Source organism: Dendrobates tinctorius, unplaced genomic scaffold (assembly GCF_039654945.1).
Source record: "Dendrobates tinctorius isolate UK_male_01 unplaced genomic scaffold, ASM3965494v1 ptg000143l, whole genome shotgun sequence".
Taxonomy (NCBI): Eukaryota; Metazoa; Chordata; class Amphibia; order Anura; family Dendrobatidae; genus Dendrobates; species Dendrobates tinctorius.
This window is the reverse complement of record NW_027361810.1, coordinates 12,030,427-12,056,664: the sequence shown is the minus strand read 5'-3', so window position 1 is coordinate 12,056,664 and position 26,238 is coordinate 12,030,427. Positions and strand designations below refer to the sequence as shown.

Here is a 26,238-nt window from a genome sequence, read left to right as displayed (position 1 = left end):
CTAGATGTTACTAATCTCTGCGGTAAGACACATGTCAGTCTAGTTGATGTCAGCTGTCCAGGAGTTTATATGCCTATCTGGAGAGGAACGAGGACTGACTCAGCCGAGAAAGCAATTATCTGGAAGCTTATAGACGAGACGTAGAGACTGGCGTGAACGCTGCCTCGGTTATAGACAGTAATCTAAGATTTTATAAAACAGCCGATCATGAAGCGGTTGAGTGATGGCTCCGCTGACGGTGGAGATCTAGTGGATGAACAAATCCGGTGGGGAGGATCACTGCAGAAATGGGGAGCGAGCTTCATATATTTGGAGGAGCTGACTCAGCGGGGAACGGTTACCAAGGAGTTTGCAAAAATAATACTTGGAGATGATGAGCTGTGCGTCAGCCAAGAATAGGTATCTAACATAATGAGAAATGTTACCTAGAAAGGGATGAGTATTGTGTCTGAGAAGAAAAAGGCCAAATAGTCACTACGTTGCCCCGACGAGGTGCAAGAACCCCAGAAAAGTCCAATTTGACTTTACATCTTGTGTTTCATGTGGCAAGGATCTTTAAGGGGTCAATATTGACTTCTAGGATTGCTCTCTGCCGCTGCTCCCGCGTCTGAGTTTTGGCTGCATGGATGACATCACAATTACAGCTCACATCACTCACTGCTGCAGCCAATCACTGAGCTCAAGGGCTCGTGCTATCTGCATCAGCAGAACTGCCAAGGTCAGTGATTGGTTGCAGCGGTGATTTGTGCTACAGTCATGATGCGTTGGGGAGACTGCATTGGACTGGGGGAGGATGAGTATTGTCTCCAGGCTTGGACTGACCCACAGGAGAATCCTCCGGTGGGCCCCTGTGCAGGAGTGGGCCACCACCCTCTTATATGAGTAGTACTTGACACTATATACTTGTTTCACTATGTACAGACAATGGCGGCATCTTACTCATTTCACAATATATACATTTGTAATTGAGGATAATGTCACATTTGCATGTAGCTGAAAAGTGGGCGCCGGAGTTGGTTACTGATGGGCACTTGGCACCTCAGTATGACATTGATATTGGTTTTTGTTTTTTTAACAACCATCTAATCGTTTGGGGACCTCCTTTTTTGAAAGTGGAAAATCCCTTTAACAAAATAAGCATAAAAGGAGCAACTGGAAGGGCAAAAATATATTCAACCAGGTATCATGAGAGAAGAGCGGGCATAAAATCTGTTGATAAATTTAGGGCGCATGTGAAAGGCTTGTCTGCACACACCAATCCTGTACAGCTGCGAACAAAATCCCTAAGAATCCTTATTTAGGACCACTAGGGAGCCCAATAAGCAGCCATGTTGTGCCACCATGCAGCACCATAGTCTTTGTTCCTAGAAGAAAAGCTCATATGGCATTACACCTTCATAACGGATCATGCAGCAGAGCATTCCTCCATTATGGGGGAGAGTCTCTGATCTCTGAAGCTGCAAAGAAATTAAGGTTAGGGCTACAACCCCGACAAAGGTCATGCTTCCAGAGATCACTGCTACGTGGCATGGTAGTGCAGGTGAATGGGTGCGCATTGCAAACTGCAACCGCAATAAACAAGATGCAAAAAGTTGGAAGCATTTGGATTTTTTTGTGACTTGATGGTTACAGTCTGTGTCTTTTAGGTCAAAAATGCGACTTCTTCACCCTGCGTTATATAGATCTGTGCATACGGCCTCATACAACTTTTTCACTGAACTAGAAATGGGCATATATTCACATGCCCATTGTAAGGTGCCCATTACAGAACCAGATCGCATGCAGTATCTGACGGGAATGGCTGCGTTTCTTTTTAAGCAAAATTTTGCAACTGGAAACACCATATTCAGCATCTGTATGGGCAAGAAGCCTTGGCAACACTGCAAGAGCTGTGTCTGTCTGTACGATGCAGTATGGTAGTACTGTATGTTCACATTTCTGGTAGTTCTGGAATCTGACCGGTGTCCGTAGCTGGTTCAGTATGTTACCATCACACGCCAAGGACTTTTTCTTTCACAGATAATCATGGGTTATGACCCACGAGCATGTTCCTCCTAGCAGAAAGTAGCCCACTGTTCCAAATTGGAGCAGGATTGCAGGTCCCCCATAGGCCATAATTGAATTCAAGGAAAGCTTAACTGGTCACAGATGATATATATATATTTTCTTAGCAGCATATACGTGATAATAAAAATCACCCAAGTAGAGGGATGTGAAATGAGAGAGTCAGCAGATCATTGCACAAGTCAGGGAAGAACTCTGCAGACCATCAGCTGTTACCATGCAAAGCAATTTTGTGCAAACCACTGAGCAAGCAGGTTAACAGTTAATGGAATGGTGCTTGCCATTACTGGAGGAGGGTGGGGGAGGGGAAGATTGTGAGAAACTCCCCTGTACTTTGGGATACATGTTATACATATATTAATGACACAAGTGTAGAGCAGCCAATGTATGTGCCCTGCATGTCAGGGGACGCACCTACATGTGGCCTGCACAATCGCAGAGGTGGTTACTGCCTGATCATATTGATCCATTCTCCATTTCTGCACTCTGACTATACACATTAGTTTGAGATGTAGCAATATACAATGTATTCATTTTTTTGTTTTTTTCATTTGTTTTATTTAAGTTCGATTATTTATCATTATTTGCTATTATTATTATTATTGCTTCCTTTTTTACATATATATCATCTGCATTTTTTTAGGCCCCAGGGCTTCATTCCTGTGCTGCATTTGTACTGAAAATCTGCACCAAAATTGCAGTAGGATTAGTGGATGGGAATGATTCACACAGGGTTAAAAAAAAATAAATCTAATTTTAGGGTATGCCGCTGCTTGTCCTATATGTTATGGATTTACTGTGGATCTGTGCCGGGGGTTTCACTTTTTGCAATGCAGATATGGAAATCTGTGACAAATCGTCTGCAAAATCCGCATGAAACATTTGAATGAACGCGACTTCATATTCAATTTGTATACCCACTAGCTTCATGGTTGCTTTTTTTTTTTATCCTCTGTATAACGGATTCATTATAATCGGATTGGAATGAAAAGCCCAACCAAACCTAACAAAAGGAAGAAGTTTTCCGCTAGGATATGTTGCTCTGAGATAATTAACACTGCAGATTGCACTGGGTAGTGAATGGAATCCAAGTGTAGAGTTTATGGTAGTTTAGAAACTTTGGGCAATGCAAACCTTAACGGTTCTGGAATTGAATACGGTTTCCAATGCAAAAACCTTTGCAGAGCACCAACCTTTGCTCCATGTGTTGTCTATGGGACCAGGCTCGGACTAGCCGACAGGGGAGCAGGAGAATTCCCCGGTGGGCCCCTCATGCAGGATTAAGCTGCATACTCCACAACATGAGCAGTTGTTGTCCCACTACATTGGATTTAGTATGTACACACAAAAGCAGCATCTCATCATCGAGCCAACAAAATACCTAATTTATTAATATACAGAAGCAGAGGTACGTTTTTGAACAAGGAAATTGTAATATTTGCATGTAGCTGAACACTGGGCCCCCTGAGTCATTGTTACTTGTGGGCGCTCAGATCGACACTGTATGGGACTGCCGGAAATAGTGGAGCGCTGTATTTGTCTTTCTCCAACAGTCCAGCAAATGAATGGGCCCAGTGTCGAACCAGGATGACAAAACCCACAAGTAAAACTGATTCTTGGGGCCTATGTTCAGTTACATTCAAAAATAACTTGACCCTAGTGCACATATTTACTTTTGCTTCTATGTAATATTAACTTGGCTGGCTTGTTAAACGATGATTAGATTACACCTTTTTCTGCAAACTGTGAATCAAGTATAATAGCAATACTCATTAGCATTCTTTCACAGGGGCCTACCGGAGGATTCTCCTGTTCTCCTGTCGGCCAGTCCGAGCCTGGTTTCCAGGTCCAGACCCTGTTATTAGGATTGCAGGAGGTTCCAAGCTTCAATAAGTTATTCCCTATTCAGTGGATATTTTGGGAACAATCCTCTAAGTTACAGGGCCCCGTGAAACTACTACCCTTGCACCCTATAAATCTATGCCTGTGATAATGTGATGATCTTGACATTATAACCTCGGGGAGTCTGAATACGGCGGCACTGCACCCTCCAACAACTTTAAAACGAAGAGTTAAATCGACTGAACCTCCGGGAAACTTCTGCAAATAAGAAGCAAACTCGTCTGTGCTGCTCTAGTTATCTTTTAATTAACTAATTAACCTACTTCAGTGCGCCGGTGGAAAACTGCTGCCAGGTGCTATATGTGCAAGGCTGACATTCGTACCCAGCGGGATGGTGAATGTAAGGGAAGATAGACTGCGCTGTATTCCCCGCTATGTGAGGAAGTGATTGACACATTATATGACCTACAGCGGCCTAGTCCTGTCACTGTAACAGGGCGGTATATGAGGGGTCTGCATGGATCAGATACATGACAAGATACAGTCTACTGAAACCGTTGCGAATCTGTCACATCCAGCATGCCCAAACCGCTTGCAGCTTTCAGTACATGATAGGAGTTGTAGTTGAAGCACAGATAGTGGGTCATAGGTTGTAGAGGTCTAATAAAGACACCCAAGGGGACTGCATGATAAAAACAAGACTAAATGCAGGTACGGACTGGGGCTGAAATTCAGCCCTCGCACTTGAAATCACACAGGCCCAGCTGTCCCCGTCCCCCAGCACCAGATGGGATATATTACACTGCACGGAGGAAAGCAAGATTTACTCCAAGACCAATATTTGTAATAATACCTCCGTCACAACTCTTAACAGTATGGGAGTCTTGAGAACACTGATTCTGTTAACAACGTAGCAGACAAGGTGGTCTATGACCAGAGAGGCCCTTCTGGCATTTGCCAGAGTTGCCAGATGGCCAGTCCGGCCCTGACTAAATGTAAAAAATCCAAAAAGAGAAAAAAAGCCAGCTCACCTGAAGGCATGTGTAGTGGATAGCCCGGACCACGTGCAGTCTTCACGCAGTAACCAAGGAAAAAGAAAAAAGGTCCAGCTTTGCAAATTCAAGTCCAATTTATTGTTAAAAACAAGTCCAAAACAGAGCAAAAAATGGTGTGTTCACATGAGTAACAAGTAGTAGATTACGCGTTTCGAACAATAGCTTGTTCTTTCTCAAAAAGTTGTTTTTTGAGAAAGAACAAGCTATTGTTCGAAACGCGTAATCTACTACTTGTTACTCATGTGAACACACCATTTTTTGCTCTGTTTTGGACTTGTTTTTAACAATAAATTGGACTTGAATTTGCAAAGCTGGACCTTTTTTCTTTTTCCTAAATGTAAAAAATGCCTGTAGGTTTACCTTGTAACTCCCCTTATTTTAGTTGGTCGTTTGCATGTTCCTTTGCTTAGGACACCCCTCTGTGAGACAATGTGCAAGCCAAAGAGAGCCTCCCATTTGGAGGACATAGCCCAAAACATCAATTACATGATTGAATATCTATTTATATCGGGGTTTTGTAATACCCCATTTCTCCAGTAGGTGCTTCTGCAGTAGATACGTGCCGTTATCTTGGGGGGGGTGTCACAGTTGCTTCATCCGAGTTGATCACCAGCACAATGTCCAAATGTAAAATTTTGGGCCTAACCCCATCAATTCCCCTCCCAGGTCCTTGCAGCAGTGACAGCAGGGCCAGAAGTCTATAGTGAAAAGCCACTTGGAAGGAGCAGTTTTATTTAATACAGCACATTATACATAATTATATCTTTCCATTCTACACGGCACATTTACGATAGCAAATGTATACAACTAATTGTTTTAATTCCAATGGAGACGAACATACTTGGACGGTTCATTAATGACTAATTGAATGGCTATTGAAAATCTATGCTGTTTATTCTGGACAGAAATGTAATTCTGTAGTAACATTGGAAGCTCATTTCTCGGTTCTGCTGGGTAGACGCATCCTACAGTTTATGCAGATGCAGCTCTGTCTTACGTCCCAATATCTGGAGGTGAAGGAGAGGAGAATAGATGTCACAGACAGTACGTCACATCCCAGCGTCATAGGCAAGATCCCATGAGATATGTTCAAATTCAAAGCCCATAGACAGTGTGACTCAGCAACAGCAGTCCCCGGGGTACTCTGCCCACTTCCTCGTCTCTACTTCACATCTTCCTCCGTATCTTAAGATAAGAAATGCAAAGATTTAAAGATACATCTATGTGCGTACCAGGCTCCCACGTCCAAATAAAAAGCAGCAAAAATTACTCCTCTATCCTTAGCAGTTCTGAGGCTGTATTTCCAAACTGTCCAATTAAAAGCACAAAAGGGAACAATTATTCCAACCACTAATAATGACAAGTATAAAACTGTCCTTAAGGCAATTAACAGATCTATACAACTATAACACTGACTTTATATACAATAATAATACTACTATAATAGTGCCACTGTGTTCAAGACTATATCTACTGTAATACTGCTCCTTTGTACAAGAATATAACTACTATAATACTGCCCCCTATGTACAAGATTATAACTACTATAATACTGCCCCTATGTACAATAATATAACTACTATAATACTGCTCCTATGTACAAGAATATAACTACTATAATACTGCCTCCTATGTACAAGAATATAACTACTATAATACTGCCCCTATGTACAAGAATATAACTACTATAATACTGCCCCTATGTACAAGAATATAACTACTATAATACTGCCCCTATGTACAGGAATATAACTACTATAATACTGCCCCTATGTACAGGAATATAACTACTATAATACTGCCCCTATGTACAAGAATATAACTACTATAATACTGCCACCTATGTACAAGAATATAACTGCTATAATACTGCTCCTATGTACAAGAATATAACTACTATAATACTGCCACCTATGTACAAGAATATAACTGCTATAATACTGCTCCTATGTACAAGGATATAACTACTATAATACTGCCACCTATGTACAAGATTATAACTACTATAATACTGCCACCTATGTACAAGAATATAACTACTATAATACTGTCCCCCTATGTACAAGACTATCACTACTATAATACTGCTCCTGTATCTCATACAATCCTTATTGAAAAAATGACTAAGTATGGAATGGACAAGGCAACTGTTAGGTGGATTCATAACTGGCTTAGTGATCGGACCCAAAGAGTGGTCGTAAATGGCTGCACATCCAGTTGGAAGAATGTCTCAAGTGGGGAACCACAGGGCTCTGTCCTGGGCCCTGTGTTGTTCAACATCTTTATCAATGATTTAGATGAAGGAATTGAGGGTAAACTGATTAAATTTGCTGATGACACAAAGCTAGGAGGGATAGCTAATACTAGAGAAGAGAGAGAGAGAGGATTCAACAAGATATAAATAAACTGGAGAAGTGGGCAGCAACTAACAGAATGGTTTTTAACAGGGAAAAATGCAAAGTACTACATCTGGGCAATAAAAATGAAAAAAGCATATACAGAATGGGAGGAATAGGCCTAAGCAACAGGACATGTGAAAAAGACTTGGGTATACTAATAGATCACAGACTGAATATGAGTCAACAGTGTGATGCAGCAGCAAAAAAGGCAAATGCAATTCTAAGATGTATTAACAGAAGCATACAGACTAGATCACGTGAAGTCATTATTTGCCTCTACTCCTCTTTGGTCAGACCTCATCTGGAATATTGTGTCCAGTTTTGGGCACCACATTTTAAAAAAGACATCAACAAACTGGAGCAAGTTCAGAAAAGAGCAACCAGAATGGTGACCGATCTGCAAACCCTGTCTTATGAGGAAAGGTTGCAGGATTTGGGATTGTTTAGTTTGCAAAAGCGAAGACTGAGAGGAGACTTAATAGCTGTCTACAAATATCTAAAGGGCTGTCACATTGTAGAAGGAACAACTTTATTCTCATTTGCACAAGGAAAGACTAGAAGCAATGGGATGAAACTGAATGGGAGGAGACACAGATTAGATATTAGAAAAAACTTTTTGACAGAGTGATCAATGAGTGGAACAAGCTGCCACGAGAAGTGGTGAGTTCTCCTTCAATGGAAGTCTTCAAACAGAGGCTGGACAGACATCTGACTGGGATGATTTAGCGAATCCTGCTTTGAGCAGGGGGTTGGACCAGATGGCCCAGGAGGTCCCTTCCAACTCTACGATTCTATGATTCTATGTACAAGAATATAACTACTATAATACTGCCCCCATGTACAAGAATATAACTACTATAATACTGCCATCTATGTACAAGAATATAACTACTATAATACTGCCTCTATGTACAAGAATATAACTACTATAATACTGCCCCTATGTACAAGAATATAACTACTATAATACTGCCCCTATGTACAAGAATATAACTACTATAATACTGCCCCCTATGTACAAGAATATAACTACTATAATACTGAGAAAATAAGTCCAGTGCTGTAAATCCATAAAATCCATTTTCTTTTATTCCATAACTTCAAATAGCATAAAAACAATTAAGTCATAGTCCAGAAATTAAAAACAAACGCGTTTCAATGCAAAAATGTGCGTCTTAATCATTGACAAGGATCTAATGGCAGACTGAACATTTTAGTCTAAAAGACTATTTGTCTAGAGTTTGTCTTGTTGTGAATGATGAACCTTCTTTGGGGCTGATAGTATCAGCTGTTGGCCATTGGACTGTTTGCTGTTTATTCTAATGAGCTCCCACCATGCAATCAGGTAGGATGTGTTATTTCTGCATCCCAACTGTGCAGTCACAATCTGCTCTGTTCCTGTGCTCAGCGCTCTGTGGTTTTCTTCCCACCTCAATATGTATGAATCCACAGATTGTGAGGGTCATGCATGGAAATGTACCAGGGAAGGTGTGAATATTATTGTAAAATATTATACTCACTCCGACAAATATTCTAGGGAATAACGTAAAAGGTGAAAGCACTAATATTATGGTTATGGGAACCATTTTTATTAATACAAATAAGGGAATTGTTATCTAAGCAATTATGTAAATTATCCATGTGGTTGAGCAGTATAATAGGAATTACCTAGTGACATATTCATCAGATGCCCATAGATTACATTCACAGATGCAGCAATGCTTGTTGGGGTGTTGAGTTCCCCTTTAATGGTGCCCAGTCTGGCTCCTTCACTGGGCAGAGGTACCCCGGTGTGGACTGTTACACGGGCAGACACCAGAGCGGTGCCTATTCTTGTGCTCGCTACGCCGCATCTTCCGCCATGTTTTATTTATACAATCGCAACTCTGGTAATTTGTATAATATATTTTGCTGTGAAAATGCAGAGAATTTCCCATTTATTGGTGGCGGTGTTGTGTAGTGCTGTGAACAGCTGCACTGCGGGCTTCTCATAAAATATTCAGTGCTCTAATATGTCAGAAGACTTTAGTAGACCTGCCAGGTTCATAACTACACCGGGGGGATGTGATCTACAAATGTGCGACAGTGAGGGACATGTGTCAGGCCTGGATTATGCTCACTCATTTATTTGTACATCTGCTTTGCCAAAGTCGGGGTTTAAATGGGAAAATATCTTGACCCCAAAAATAGAGAGGTATAGGATGGTGTACATACAGCACACATATATCAATATCTACGTAAGAGCGTTTACCTGGCATTTTTTCCTGTGTGGCCTGCTTGGGTTTTTTTTTTTTTAGCTTCAATAGGACACAGCTATGATCAGTAACTCCAGCTGATCTGCAAGGTTTACTGTGGTCACAGGTTGTCTAAAATCCACCTCCTGTCAAAGAGGGACAGATGGGTAATTGTCTCTTAACTCACATGGAATTTACACTACAGAACTGCTCGTTTGCATTAGCAGCTGTATGTTATTACACTCTTATCTGGAAGACTACACATGGAGAGTTGAAATACATTCCAATAATTAAAAACTATGTGGCACTACAAGAATATAACTACTATAATACTGCCCCTATATACAAGAATATAACTACTATAATACTGCCCCTATGTACAAGAATATAACTACTATAATACTGCTCCTATGTACAAGAATATAACTACTATAATACTGCCCTTATGTACAAGAATATAACTACTATAATACTGCCCCTATGTACAAGAATATAACTACTATAATACTGCCCTTATGTACAAGAATATAACTACTATAATACTGCCCTTATGTACAAGAACATAACTACTATAATACTGCCTGTTATAGATGAGTCACCGAAGGAGGAAAAAACAAAAATAATAGCTAAGTCCAGAAAACCAGAGAAGTTGGAAGCTATCGGATTGCAGACCCCTGAACCTATCCACAACAACTAACAGTAGCCGTGAGGGGGTTCCTACGGTGCCCTAGACCCCATGATCACAGCCGGAGAACTAAATTAGCCTAAAGACAGAAAAGGGAAATCTAAACTGCCCCAGAGCAGACCCCAAAGCAATAGGCAGCCCCCAACATATAATGACTGTGAAGCAAGATGAAAAACACTAACACAGATAGAAAGATAGGTTGAGCAAATGATGGGGCCCAAGCTAACTAAATAGGACAGGATAGAAAAGCTGCTGTCTGCAATCCGCAAAAACCCTATCCAAAAATGAACCAACAGACTGATAGGAAAAACAGGTCCTGAAGTCGCTAGGCTTCAAAAAGACTATATCAGCACTCAGGTATATTCTGAAGACAGAGCCAGAGATCAACAGATCAGAGACAAAAGTGGAATTCAGCTCACCCCCGGCCGGGGATGGCTGAACTCCAAAAAACAAGGCAGACAAAACCAGAACTAAAGTGTACAAAAGGCAGAGCAAAACTTATCTTTGAGAAGCAGAAATCAGACTGGTCTCCAAGAATCCAGCAGGAAATCACCAGCAAGGCAGCAGGGCGTCGGCTGCCTTATATCCAGTCATCAGTTCCTGTGACCCAGTCATCATCTACCTGCTCAGCTGTTTGGTGATCAGCCTCACTACCTTCCTTCGCCAGAAGAGGGAGTTCATCAGACCTCACTGGTGAACGGAAAAATGAACTCTCAAAAACTGCCCCTATGTACAAGAATATAACTACTATAATACTGCCCCTATGTACAAGAATATAACTACTATAATACTGCCCCTATGTACAAGAATATAACTACTATAATACTGCTCCTATGTACAAGAATATAGCTACTATAATACTGCCCCTATGTACAAGAATATAACTACTATAATACTGCTCCTATGTACAAGAATATACCTACTATAATACTGACCCTATGTACAAGAATATAACTACTATAATACTGCTCCCTATATACAAGAATATAACTACTATAATACTGCCTCCTATGTACAAGAATATAACTACTATAATACTGTTCCTATGTACAAGAATATAACTACTATAATACTGCCCCTATGTACAAGAATATAACTACTATAATACGGTCCCCTATGTACAAGAATATAACTACTATAATACTGCTCCTATGTATAAGAATATAACTACAATAATACTGCTCCTATGTACAAGACTATAACTACTATAATACTGCTCCTATGTATAAGAATATAACTACAATAAACCTGCCTTCACTGTTAGAATATACTATAATATTGCTTTTTATGATGACTGTATCTTAGTGGATTGTGAATACTCCCCATATAAGTTAATACTTTTGCATATCTGCTTATCTTAGTGACATTCACTAGTGATGGCAGTGAGATGGCAGAATGATGGTAAATTACATTGTAATGTTTCAGAGGAAGGTTGATCTAATAGACAGCCAGGTAATCATTTGATTTGTTTGCTCACTGCAGAATACGGGCTGGCTGCCAGCTTGGATCAGACAGACCTGGGTCACAGAGCTTTTACATCACAGTCCATTCTTCTCCTCGCTGATTTATGAGGAGATCACAGTAACCTGCATTCACCTGTCGGTCAGTCTGTTCCCTATATCATTCTGATAATGGTATCCATTAATGGCTCCATAGAATTAACTCCCTGCTGTGTAGATTCAGGTGGAGAATTAGCAGTCAAACCAATGAAAAAGTAACAATTTATTACAGCATCCTATCTGCACGGTATAACGCAGATCTTCATGCAGTATTCCATAAATTGTCAGGCAGTGTTCCTAGAAGTAGCTGATTAGGATGACTGTAGAATATATGTCTAATAACAGGTGATATTTGATATGTCTTTACAGGGTTCGGAACTCCCCTGCTTCCCAGGACACAAGCCTAAGGTGAAATGATAAAGTTCTAGCTGCCAGCAGCCACCACTAGGGGGAACTCACTACATACAGATTTATACAGCCACCACTAGGGGGCGCTCACTGCATACAGATTTGTACAGTCACCACTAGGGGGAGCTCATTGCATACAGATTTATACAGACACCACTAGGGGGAGCTTGCTGCATGCACATTTATAGAGCCACCACAAGAGGGAGCTCACTACATACAGATTTATACAGACACCACTAGGGGGAGCTTACTGCTTACACATTTATACAGCCACCACTTGGGGAGCTCACTACATATTGATTTATACAGCCACCACTAGGGGGAGCTCACTGTATACAGATTTATACAGCCACCACTAGAGGGAGCTCACTACATATAGGTTTATACAGTCACCATTAGAAGGAGATCGCTAAATACAGATTTATACAGCCACCACTAGGGGGAGCTAACTGCATACACATTTATACAGCCACCACTAGGGGGAGCTCAGTACATACAGATTTATACAGCCACCACTAGGGGGAGCTCACTGCATACAGATTTATACAGCCACCACTAGGGGGAGCTTACTATATACAGATTTATATAGCCACCACCAAAGAGCTCATTGTATAAGGATTTATACAGACATTTCTCAGGATATAAAGATTTAAACAGTCATCGCTAAGGGGAAATCACTGTGTGTATAAATTTATACATACACTGCTAGAGTGAACTCACTGCATACAGGTTTAAACAGTCACCGCTTGGGAGAGCTCGCTGTATACAGATTTACATAGTTACTATTAGATGGCACTCATTGCATACAGATTTTTACTGCCAACCTTAGGAAGAACTCATAGCAGTGACAACTAGATGGACCTCTCTGCATACACATTTATACAGGCACCACTAGAGGGAGCTCACTACATACAGATTTATACAGCCACCACTAGAGGGAGCTCACTACATACAGATTTATACAGCCACCACTAGGAGTAGCTCACTACATACAGTTTTATACAGCCACCACTAGGAGGAGCTCACTATATACAGATTTATACAGCAACCACTAGAGGGATCTCATTGCATACAGATTTATACAGCCATCACTAGGAGGAGCTCACTGCATACAGATTTATACAGCCACCACAAGAGGAAGCTCACAGCATTTACAGTTGTGGCCAAAAGTATTGACACCCTTGCAATGTTGACAGATAATACTCAGTTTCTTCCTGAAAATTATTGCAAACACAAATTCTTTGTTATTATTATCTTCATTTAATTTGTCTTAAATGAAAAAATGCAAAAAGAATTGTCCTAAAGCCAAATTGCGTATAATTCCACACCAAACATAAAAAAGAGGGTGGACAAAAGTATTGGCACTGTTCGAAAAATCATGTGATGCTTCTCTAATTTGTGTAATTAACAGGACCTGTAACTTACCTGTGGCACCTAACAGGTGTTGGCAATAACTAAATCACACTTGCAGCCAGTTGACATGGATTAAAGTTGACTCAACCTCTGTCCTGTGTCCTTGTGTGTACCACATTGAGCACGGAGAAAAGAAAGAAGACCAAAGAACTGTCTGAGGACTTGAGAAACCAAATTGTGAGGAAGCATGAGCAATCTCAAGGCTACAAGTCCATCTCCAAAGACCTGAATGTTCCTGTGTCTACCGTGCACAGTGTCATCAAGAAGTTTAAAGCCCATGGCACTGTGGCTAACCTCCCTAGATGTGGACAGAAAAGAAAAATTGACAAGAGATTTCAACGCAAGATTGTGCGGATGTTTGATAAAGAAACTCGACTAACATCCAAACAAGTTCAAGCTGCCCTGCAGTCCGAGGGTACAACAGTGTCAATCCGTACTATCCGTCGGCGTCTGAATGAAAAGGGACTGTATGGTAGGAGACCCAGGAAAACCTACCTGAAAAAGCCTAAAACGTTTTGGAAGAATGTTCTCTGGTCATATGAGACAAAAGTAGAGCTTTTCGGGCAAAGGCATCAACATAGAGTTTACAGGAGAAAAAAAGAGGCATTCAAAGAAAAAAAACACGGTCCCTACAGTCAAACATGGCGGAGGTTCCCTGATGTTTTGGGGTTGCTTTGCTGCCTCTGGCACTGGACTGCTTGACCGTGTGCATGGCATTATGAAGTCTGAAGACTACCAACAAATTTTGCAGCATAATGTAGGGCCCAGTGTGAGAAAGCTGGGTCTCCCTCAGAGGTCATGGGTCTTCCAGCAGGACAATGACCCAAAACACACTTCAAAAAGCACTAGAAAATGGTTTGAGAGAAAGCACTGGAGATGTCTAAGGTGGCCAGCAATGAGTCCAGACCTGAATCCCATAGAACACCTGTGGAGAGATCTAAAAATGGCAGTTTGGAGAAGGCACCCTTCTAATATCAGGGACCTGGAGCAGTTTACCAAAGAAGAATGGTCTAAAATTCCAGCAGAGCATTGTAAGAAACTCATTGATGGTTACCGGAAGCGGTTGGTCGCAGTTATTTTGGCTAAAGGTTGTGCAACCAAGTATTAGGCTAAGGGTGCCAATACTTTTGTCTGGCCCATTTTTGGAGTTTTGTGTGAAATGATCAATGTTTTGCTTTTTGCTTCATTCTCTTTTGTGTTTTTCATTTAAGACAAATTAAATGAAGATAATAATACCAAAGAATTTGTGATTGCAATTTCAGGAAGAAACTGAGTATTATCTGACAGAATTGCAAGGGTGTCAATACTTTTGGCCACAACTGTATATACATCCTCCAGTAGAGGAACTCACTATATACAGATTCATACAGCCACCACTAGGACGAGCTCACAGCATTTATATTTATACAGCCACCAGTAGAGGGAATTAACAGCCTAAAGGTTTCTACAGGTCCCATTGACTCTATAATAATAAGGCTGCAGGGATCCAGAGTTTTATCATAACTCAATGGTTTGTAAAGGGAAGCAGCTGACCCCAAAGCCATGCAAAATCTGTAATAACATTCTTCTGACAACCCCTGTGTTATGTATAAAGATGGTGGGTAATTCTTGTGTATATGAGGGGCTGTTGGGCCCTCTCAGACTTCAGGGTCCTGGTTAGGAGTAGGTCGGTTGAATATGTCACCATTGCCTTCTTAGGTCATTCTCTTCAGAGATCATGTCCTCTTGACTATCAACCCAGCAACATTCAGATCCACTAATGACAAGCACAATAAAATCCCATCTCTTAACGCCAGTTACAGGAGCATTTGCAGATTTTTGCTCCCCCCCCCCAGAAAGCGGGGGGGGGGGGGGTCATTATTTCTCCTTGTTTTTCCACATTATCGTACAGCGATGGAAAGACCTTTACTGATAGTGACAGGGTCAGTAGCCGTTACCATGACAACAGACCGCAAATTCCTACTGGAGTCGTTATCATCTGATGCAATGTAAATCTGTGACCAACCTGTAGGTTACGAGCGAGAATCCGGCTGGGGTCATTGTCAGGTTGTCGGGTGCATTCAATCTACTGTCATAGACGTTAATTCAGATGCTTCTCTTTCTCCTGTAGAAATCAGGACACTCCCGGAGGGTGTTTGGACGATTTACTCATGGTGCGTTGCTTAAACATCATCCCATCGTGATGTGCACCCCAACATCTGTTGTAACATGTCAGATAATGACATTCATGTAACATTCACAAACATATGTATATATTATTATGCATAGGTGGCAGTGGTGGTTTATGAGGGTCGGGCTCCTGGTGGGACGTTTGTTGGGGGTGGCTTATTATGGGGAGGGGATTATCAAAACTCCCTGCCCCATAAGAACCTTACAATCAAGTATAGTGGGATGATGCCAATAACATTAGTTATTATTAGCCATTTTTTAAGCCTGGATAATCCCTTTAATTCAGATTGGAACTCAAAATTATTCTAGACATCAGACCCTCACACCGGATCCCAAAATTCAGACCCCAAGACTCCAGATCATACTCTATAATTCAGACCCCCAGATTAGACCTCATTAGGCCCCTAGTTTTAAAATCCCAGAAGCTATAATTCAGACCCTCAGGCCAGACTTAATCATTTGGACCCTTGACTAAAGCCCATAATTTAGATCCCAGATTGACTCCCTTAATTCAAACCCTCAAATTTCAGAAAACAGGGCATACTCTATAATTAGGTCTCCAGCACAGGCCCCATAATTCAGAAATAAGAACATACTGCTAAATTCAGAGCCCGATAATAAAGGGAATCTGACACCAGGTTTTTGCTACCTAACCTGAGAGCAGGATAATGTACAGACAGAGGCCCTGATTCCTGTGATGTGTCACTTGCTGTAGATTTGATAAAATCTCTGTTTTAGGAAATTATCACTAGAGGACAAGTAACGCTGCAGCCAGGTTGTCTAACCCCACTCCACCACTGATTGGCAGCATCCTGTGCACACTGTCCATAGGCAGGAAGCTGACAATCAGTGATGTGGGCGGGGTTATTCAGAGCTCAGCAGTCAGAGGACTGCTAGATCTGCATCAGAGAAAACATCATCAGGGACTCTGACCCTACACCATGCTGCTCTCAGATGGGCTAGCAAAAACCTCCTGACAGATTCCTTTTAGAAAAACAAACCAGATCCATAATTTGAGGGGCAACATTAAGATTCCAGACCTTATAATTCAGACCAATAATTAGACCCATATTTGAGACACTAAAAGTCACATAAAAGACTGGGGTCTTAAATTCAAGCCCTGAAACAGAGTCTAAAATTCAGACCTTAGATCAGACACTATCATTTAAACCCCTGACCAGATGCCATAGTTCAGACCCATTAATTCAGTGTTGAGGCATCTTCTTGTGGGGTAATGTTATCCAACCTCTCAGTACCCAGCTGTAGGCAGTCAGGGCATTCTGGGAGTTGTAGTTTTAGGACAGCTGCAGCCACATGATGAGGACATTGTACACTGTTCAAAAAAATAAAGGGAACACTAAAATACCACATCCTAGATATCTCTGAATGAAATATTCCAGTTGCAAATTTTTATTCATTGCATAGTGGAATGTGTTCAGAACAATAAAACATAACAATTATCAATGTAAATCAAAATGAATATCCCATGGAGGTCTGGATTTGGAATGATACTCAAAATCAAAGTGGAAAATCAAATTACAGGCTGATCCATCTTCAGTGGAAATGCCTCATGACAAGGAAAAGATGCTCAGTATTGTGTGTGGCCTCCACGTGCCTGTATGACCTCCCTACAATGCCTGGGCATGCTCCTAATGAGGCGGCAGATGGTCTCCTGAGGGATCTCCTCCCAGACCTGGACTAAAGCATCCACCAACTCCTGGACAGTCTGTGGTGCAACGTGACGTTGGTGGATGGAGCGAGACATGATGTGCTCAATCGGATTCAGGTCTGGGGAACGGGCGGGCCAGTCCATAGCTTCAATGCCTTCATCTTGCAGGAACTGCTGACACACTCCAGCCACATGAGGTCTGGCATTGTCCTGCATTAGGAGGAACCCAGGGCCAACCGCACCAGCATATGGTCTCACAAGGGGTCTGAGGATCTCATCTCGGTACCTAATGGCAGTCAGGCTACCTCTGGTGAGCACATGGAGGGCTGTGTGGCCCTCCAAAGAAATGCCTCCTCACACCATTACTGACCCACTGCCAAACCGGTCATGCTGAATGATGTTGCAGGCAGCAACTCGCTCTCCACGGCGTCTCCAGACTCTGTCACGTCTGTCACATGTGCTCAGTGTGAACCTGCTTTCATCTGTGAAGAGCACAGGGGCGAGTGGCTAATTTGCCAATCCTGGTGTTCTGTGGCAAATGTCAAGCGTCCTGCACGGTGATGGGCTGTGAGCACAACCCCCATCTGTGGACATCGGGCACTCAGACCATCCTCATGGAGTCGGTTTCTAACCATTTGTGCAGGCACATGCACAATTGTGGCCTGCTGGAGGTCATTTTGCAGAGCTCTGGCAGTGCTCCTTCTGTTCCTCCTTGCACAAAGGAAGAGGTAGCGGTCCTGCTGCTGGGTTGTTGCCCTCCTATGGCCCCCTCCACGTCTCCTGGTGTACTGGCCTGTCTCCTGGTAGCGCCTCCAGCCTCTGGACACTACGCTGACAGACAGCAAACCTTGCCACAGCTCGCATTGATGTGCCATCCTGGATGAGCTGCACTACCTCAGCCACTTGTGTGGGTTGTAGAGTCCGTCTCTTGCTACCACGAGTGTGAAAGCACAACCAACATTCAAACCAGAAAGCATTGGTCCTGAGATGTGGTCTGTGGTCCCCACCTGCAGAACCACTCCTTTATTGAGGGTGTCTTGATAATTGCCAATAATTTCCATCTGTTGTCTATTCCATTTGCACAGCAGCATGTCAAATTGATTGTCAATCAGTGTTGCTTCCTAAGTGGACAGTTTGATTTCACAGACTTTTGACCTACTTGGAGTTCTATTCTGTTTAAGTGTTCCCTTTATTTTTTGAGCAGTGTATTCTCGTCACATTTATACAGACGTATAAAACTGGATTGCAAAAAAACTGTATTCAGCAGTATCCATAGACTACAATGAGCAAGAAAATTAAAAAGTGTCTACATTTGGTCAGGTTTCCTTCATGTTGGAGCTTTTTTTTGTTGTGGTGTACAAAAAAAATTATTTGACCACTTTGAGTATAAAAAAAACACTTATGGTCTTTTCTCCATTATACTGAATGGGAGACATATTGAAACGTTTCAATACTTCTAAAACGTATACTTCTTCCTGTCAGTCACAGTTACAAACTAGTGGAGAATAAAAAAAGCAGATGTGGATAGATGGATGTATAAATCGACAATCAGACCGACGTAGGTGGACACATGGCACACACAGGCATTTTTGAGATATAATGTATGTCCGGTTCATATGTCTAAGACGACCAAACGTGAACCTGGCCTGAGCGCTCAGTGTGTCACCCCATACAGAGTCACATGTGTGGTGGTCTGAGTGCTACACCACCCGAGCCCGATGCCACCCCCATCATTAATGATGAGTCTCTGCCAACCATGGAATTCTATGAGCATGCCCCATCCCTATACATCTAAGTGAGCTCAAAACCACCCTTGCATCTTTTTTTTTTATATATATTTGTGAATGTTAAGGTGATTATTTTCATTTGGATCATTTTTCCTCATTATTTATTAGACCACATATATTGTATTTATTCAGATTTTGTTACTTTTGGGCATTGTCCTGATTTTTACCAAAGCATTAAAAAAAAATTCTAAACATTTTCATTTAAAATAAGGCCCTGAATCTTCATGATAACCTATGCCTGACTGGGTATGATGAGTCTCTTATCTCAGCTACATACTTAGAAGTAACGTGTTTGGGGCATAGGAATATCTCATCGTGATCCTCTGCACTTAGAGTGTAATTACCGGGGTGGTTTATAGAGAGGAAGCATATTTGAAGTGGAGTGGAGAACAACTAGTACTGTCTGGAGGATTCATCCAGGCTATGCATTACCAAGACAGCTCATTTACATTTAATTGAAAAATATGTAATACCTCATTTCTCCTGTGGAGGCACTGCAGGGAAATTGAACACTCACTGCCTGCTTTCTCCATTGATCTCTGCCTTGGCATTGGCTTATTTATATGTTTACTTTATAAAGAGTTCCAGTGTGCCCCCAATAACAGGTCCATTTTTACACTAATGGTACAGGAAGCCAATTAACCCAAAAAATCCAGGCCACCCTGGTAAATAAGACTTGGTAGCTAGACTAAGGCGAGATGACATCATCATAACTGCCCAATGATGTCATCACTCTTAATATAACTGTGTATACAATATTCACCTTCACAATCCCATAGATCTCATGCCATACCCCATATATTTTCTCCATGGTCTATATGAATTTGGGAAATGCCACCATAGTCCAGGAGCAAAGGCAGAAACAAACATTGGGACCAGAAGGGTCTGAAGTTAAATTAGACTAAATACAGATGGATGCCATTAAAGATACAATTCCTGGAAGATACAAATCCCCTCCAAAATGACACATAAATAACTAACTTTTTTTTAGAAAAATATCCCCCTAGAGCTGAACTATTTTCTGATGACCTCTAGAGGTCAACATTAGGAACTGCAGCTCATCGATAGATTAGTGTTGCAGCGGCCTCTAGTGTTAACAGATAGAAATGCGGCTTGCATGAATGTAATTGCATGGACTTGCATACTTGAATTACTTGGGCTGTTACTAACAGTTTGTGATATATCTTTTTCTCTCGCTGCCCCTACGGAAGCGAAGTATTCCGCTCCTGCAGGAAACACAGCTATGGTAAGACAAGTAACTCACAATTCTGCATATTAAAACCAACCATAATCTTGTATGAAATTTTTTTGTTAGAAATGATGAAATCCATTAACAATGAGACGTGCAGCAGTGTTTCGATCTAGTTCCAATAGATACGATCCTTACAGGACTTGAAGTGTGTATATGATTAATAATCTTAGCAAAGGTTTATAGAGATGAGCAGATTTTTAGAAATTCAAATTTGACAGATTTTCTAATAGGGAATTCGATTTATGGCAATAAATGCTCCAAAGCTTCTAATTGAGCTAAAAACTGTATATGACGCTCTTCTCTTTTTCTCACGCACTAATCTTCTTCACTACTGTGCTGTCACACACTATCTGTACAGTTCCTTTAGTATTTTTTGGCTTTTTCTCCTTATGGATAAGCTGTGAGCTGTGACGTCCTCTCACTGTCCAGATTCTCAAAACTATGGCTGCTGCATTCCCTGCCTTGACTTTTATACAGGCTATGACCTTCTTTCCTGATTGGCTGTGGTATACCATGTGATGTGCTGTAATTTATTATGGGTAGACCCGCCCAGCCGTGCTCGAGGTCATGTAATCTGTGTTTGGATGATGCAGTCTTCTGCAATTTTGTAAAATGGTGGCAGCCATTTTAGGAGATTTGCATGAAGCAAATTGCAAAGTGTTTGAATTTGCAGTTTCAAACAATTTCTCAAATCTGACATGAATTATATTTGAAGCCAAAATATTTGCTCATTTTGAATGTCTTATGTTGAGGTCTGCATTGTTTATAAGATGATAGAGTTAATATGGTGAAGAATTTTAATTAGTGGGAATGAACAATGAAGGCGTTCATTGGATGACAGCAAGCAAAGATCTGGAATGATGACTCTCCTTTAAACAAACTTTACATAAATCAGCCATAAATGCGAATATAAGAAACTTTATAATATATCATATTAGAGAAATCTCCTTCTCCCTTCACTTATGATCCAATTCTCCTCCAACCTGCATCTTGAACTTAAAAATTGCTAAAACAAAATGAAATGCCAACTCATCGAGGAATGAGATCACAGCTGCCCATTGAAAATGATGTAGATGGGAGGGGAAGAAGTTAAAAGAAGGAGCAGAGTAAAAGACAAAAACACACATGGACTTTGGTACCACTTTCTAGTGAATGTACATCTCATTCCAGCACTGTATTCACAGCTACACTGCTCAGTATTGCTGTATAATCTCCTCCATGTTGCTGCTTTCTAGTAAGTATTTTATCTCACTTCAGAGCTGGATTCACAGCTTCACTGCTCAGTACCTCTATACAATGTTCTAAATGCTGCTGCTGAGTTCAAGTGATTATTTGCTTCATCCTAGAGCTGGACTCACATCTACACTGTTCAGTATTGCTACATAATATCCTCCATTCCACTGATGCTTCTGAATATGTGCTACCTAGAGACAGAAGAGCCTAAATCCCTCATGTCTGTGTGTACTGGGTGTGGGATAAATCATAGCAGCTAGTCTCCACACAGTAGCTTAGACGTTGCTGAAAATGAGAGAGCCTGCAGAGTGGAAAACTGGTGGAAAATGGCAGCTATAAGCCATATAATGTCCAGAAATTGTGTTATTCCTCATATAGAACAGATGACAGTAGAAGGTATGATGGAGAGGGGTGATACTGTAAAATTTGAGTTTGGATGCGTTAGACCAGCAAATTAATATTAACGCTTGGTTACATGATATACGTGTAGCAGTGCAACAAGCTGGATCATTTATACAGAGTGTCCTTAATCCACAATTTATTAGTGTTTCTCTTCTTCATGCAGACTCTGAGCCGGGCGAAGAGGACACTGGAGGACCCCAGCTACAGCGCACAATACGAGCCCCAAACAACACACCTCTGGGAACACCATCAGGTAAGACTTACCATGCCAGACTCCATGTAACTGCATTCAGAGGTGAATTCAAGAGGGGAAGTACTTATTATTCAGCTATTAAAACTAACCTCTTACAAAAACTGAGTCTCCATTTTTTTTCCCATTTTTTGGGGGTGTTAAATACTTCACTGATTTCTTAATATATGTTTATAAATCCATGCATCTAATGTAGAACTACAAATCCACTGCATAGTGTAATGTAATACATTTCTTGCTGGAGCCACCACTGGGGGGAGCTCTGTGCATGCAGTGTTATTACTCAGTTCAGTGTGTGTACAGGATGCCGTAAGCTCCCCCTAGTGGTGGCCAGGGTCTTGCAGAATGTTATCTTAGCACCATATGTCTGTGCAGGCAGAGCCCGACTAATAAAAAATAAATATTTAATTATAAAATAAGGTCCGAGGGTGAATTTTTAATTTTCTACTATCTGTAGGGTCCTCTTAAGGGTAATGGTCAGCAATTGTTACACTTTCCACCCTTACAATTGTGACAAAGGAGGTTCCTATTCACAGTCACATTGTAATCATCGGTATTAGATGCAGCGTACAAAGAGTTAAACGGCAGAGGATGAGAGTTATCATTCACCTCTTCTACTAGAGGAATATTAAATATGTGTCAAGTTGAGGTTGTATATTCTCTTTATCCTGGGAGAAATCATTTTGTAAGCTAATTGTCACCCCTTCTGATTCCTGTGCCCTGTTAGTGGGGGAGGGGGTCTGACAATTCCCTGTGCCACATATCGGGTGCGGAAAAGCAGTTGTCACTTTTTTTAGTCTTTTCTCTATAAAGAAGCAGCATCAGGGACTAGTTGCAAATGCTGAAGGGTTGAATGACTTGTGGCATATACAGTAACTACCCAAAGAGAAAAAGCAGTCAAAAGTAAGTATAAGTACCCCTATATTACCTACAGCCGCTGGGTGCAAGCTCCGCTGTGCTGCTATTGAAGGCTGAGATACAGCATCACACATTTCAGGCTCTGACGAAATAGCTTTGATCTGGACAAAATAAACAGATATCCTGGCAGCTGTGGAGCGGAGCCCGATCTGTGCACCGCATTGCAGTCAATACATATATAATCATCCTTTATCCCCAGTGGGAGCGTAGTAAATATTATTAAGGAGCTTCTACCCTTTACCCAACCACACTATGCGATTACAGGATCCAGCAAGCATCGCCTGAGAGAAGCGCGATGAGGACACCAGCCCCGTCTGCAAAACACATATCTTACACCATGAGAATCTATGAAACAGTGTGAGGATGGAAGCTGAGATGTCCTGCATGAAATCTATGTAATGTAATGTACATACACAGTGACTGCACCAGCAGAATAGTGAGTGCAGCTCTGGAGTATAATACAGGAGGTAACTCAGGATCAGTAATATAATGTATGTACACAGTGACTGCACCAGCAGAATAGTGAGTGCAGCTCTGGGGTATAATACAGGATGTAACTCAGGATCAGTAATGTAATGTATGTACACAGTGACTGCACCAGCAGAATAGTGAGTGCAGCTCTGGAGTATAATACAGGATGTAACTCAGGATCAGTAATGTATGTACACAGTGACTGCACCAGCAGAATAGTGAGTGCAGCTCTGGGGTATAATACAGGAGGTAACTCAGGATCAGTAATATAATGTATGTACACAGTGACTGCACCGGCAGAATAGTGAGTGCAGCTCTGGAGTATAATACAGGATGTAACTCAGGATCAGTAATGTAATGTATGTACACAGTGACTGCACCAGCAGAATAGTGAGTGCAGCTCTGGGGTATAATACAGGATGTAACTCAGGATCAGTAATGTAATGTATGAACACAGTGACAACACAAGCAGAATAGTGAGTGCAGCTCTGGGGTATAATACACGATGTAACTCAGGATCAGTAATGTAATGTATGTACACAGTGACAACACCAGCAGAATAGTGAGTGCAGCTCTGGGGTATAATACAGGAGGCAACTCACGATCAGTAATGTAATGTATGTACAGAGTGACTGCACCAGCAGAATAGTGAGTGCAGCTCTGGGGTATAATACAGGATGTACCTCAGGCTCAGTAATGTATGTACACAGTGATTGCACCAGCAGAATAGTGAGTGCAGCTCTGGGGTATAATACAGGATGTAACTCAGGATCAGTAATGTAATGTATCTACACAGTGACTTCACCAGCAGAATAGTGAGTGCAGCTCTGGGGTATAATACAGGATGTAACTCAGGATCAGTAATGTAATATATGTACACAGTGACTCCACCAGCAGAATAGTGAGTGCAGCTCTGGAGTATAATGCAGGATGTAACTCAGGATCAGTAATGTAATGTATGCACACAGTGACTGCACCAGCAGAATAGTGAGTGCAGCTCTGGAGTATAATACAGGATGTAACTCAGGATCAGTACAGTAATGTATGTACACAGTGACTACACCAGCAGAATAGTGAGCGCAGCTCTTGAGTATAATAGAAGATTTAACAAGATGTTTAATCTTTCCTCTCTAGGAGACTCGGACACTTTGCTGGCTAGTTCCCTCCACACCACTCCCAGCACGCTGACTGGACTCTCACAGACGGACGAGTTCTCGGATTGGTCCGGCAGTCAACAGACGGTAGTAGAGAGGGATTCCAAGAATACAAGGCAAGGATTCAGTCACGGGGGAGGAGCTCGACACCTGGGAGTGGAGCCCCTCATCCCAGCATCCAGCAACAACCACCCCGGCAGTATCTGGGGGTCAGAGGTCAGCCTGTCAGGGTTCAGTGACCTGTATAGCAGCGCCTTCAGCCTTTACCGGGGCAGATCATGTGCCATTCGGGTGTAAGTAACTCAAATTGCCCATCATCACCTGCTAAATACCATCCTCCGCTGAACCTCTATTTTGAATTTTTCATTTTGAATTCTTTACGTTTTTTTCTTTATATATATTTTTATAATACATTTTTCATTTTGTTACGTTCATCCGAAGGGCTGATGAGCCAGCGAGCTTAGTACATTTCATCCAGCACAGCAGTCATCAATCTTCTTACCGCATCTTTTCCTTGTGCATCATCCATCCTTCTGAGCGGCCATCCTTAGGGACGCTCCTTTTATAAGGTTATTACCCATCAATTTCTCATTTTCTGTCTTACTGGACGCCATTCATTTACTTTGTGAATATTACATTTGTAAGAGTAAATTGCATCGGGGCCCCTAAAGGTTGCAGCCCTGGAGGGGCAGCATGGCTCACTGATAAGAGCCCCATGCTGTGCGGGAGACAATGGATCTATCATCTGATGTCTTCTCAATTAAATGCAGTTTTTCTATTTTACAGACAGTAAATAAAATGAATCACTGTATAAATAAAAAGTTCTACAACTTTCTACCCTTCCGGCCCAATTCATCAAGCAGTTAATGCCATTTCTTTTTGTATAAAACCGGTTGCAAAGTCCAACATTTTTGTCATATCTTGTAGTTGCAGAAAGACGCAATGACTTTTCTATTTTTCTATGGCAGTCCCACCATTTTTTTTTTGAAAATTGGGTGAAACTTACCCGAACTCTGACTGGGGTATTTTTTACTCCAGTGCACGCCAGAAGAAATAGAACCCAAATTCATTAAGATGTTCATGCCCTTTAAATTAATGTGACAGCTATTATGCCAGTGAAGTCTTCATCAAGACTTTTGTGCAAGATGCCAGTCTTGACGAATCGGGGACAAAGTATGACAGAAAGTTGTAGAACATTTTTTATTCACATGGATTTACAAGAAAAACCTTAAAGTCATGATCCCTTTATAGTACTGTGGTGAAGTAAGATGACCATTGGATGATGACTAAGCTCGGCGCGCCCTCCCCTGAGGTTCTGTCTCCATCATCTTATT

General features: G+C 41.5%; 1 protein-coding gene across 4 annotated transcripts in view; it reads left to right on the top strand.

Moving 5' to 3' along the window:
• The window catches only part of SPEG (striated muscle enriched protein kinase), a 239,638-nt gene that overhangs the window by 87,062 nt on the left and 126,338 nt on the right, over positions 1 to 26,238 (top strand). For 2 of the 4 annotated variants that reach the window (XM_073545451.1, XM_073545455.1), the window contains exons 2-3: positions 22,275 to 22,364; positions 24,885 to 25,197. In XM_073545451.1, the coding sequence (XP_073401552.1) occupies positions 22,275 to 22,364; positions 24,885 to 25,197 (403 nt within the window). Of the gene's footprint in view, positions 1 to 11,761; positions 11,882 to 12,147; positions 12,187 to 15,709; positions 15,753 to 20,440; positions 20,471 to 22,274; positions 22,365 to 24,884; positions 25,198 to 26,238 lie in introns of all 4 variants that reach the window. The other 2 variants (XM_073545452.1, XM_073545453.1) reach the window with 2 other exon arrangements.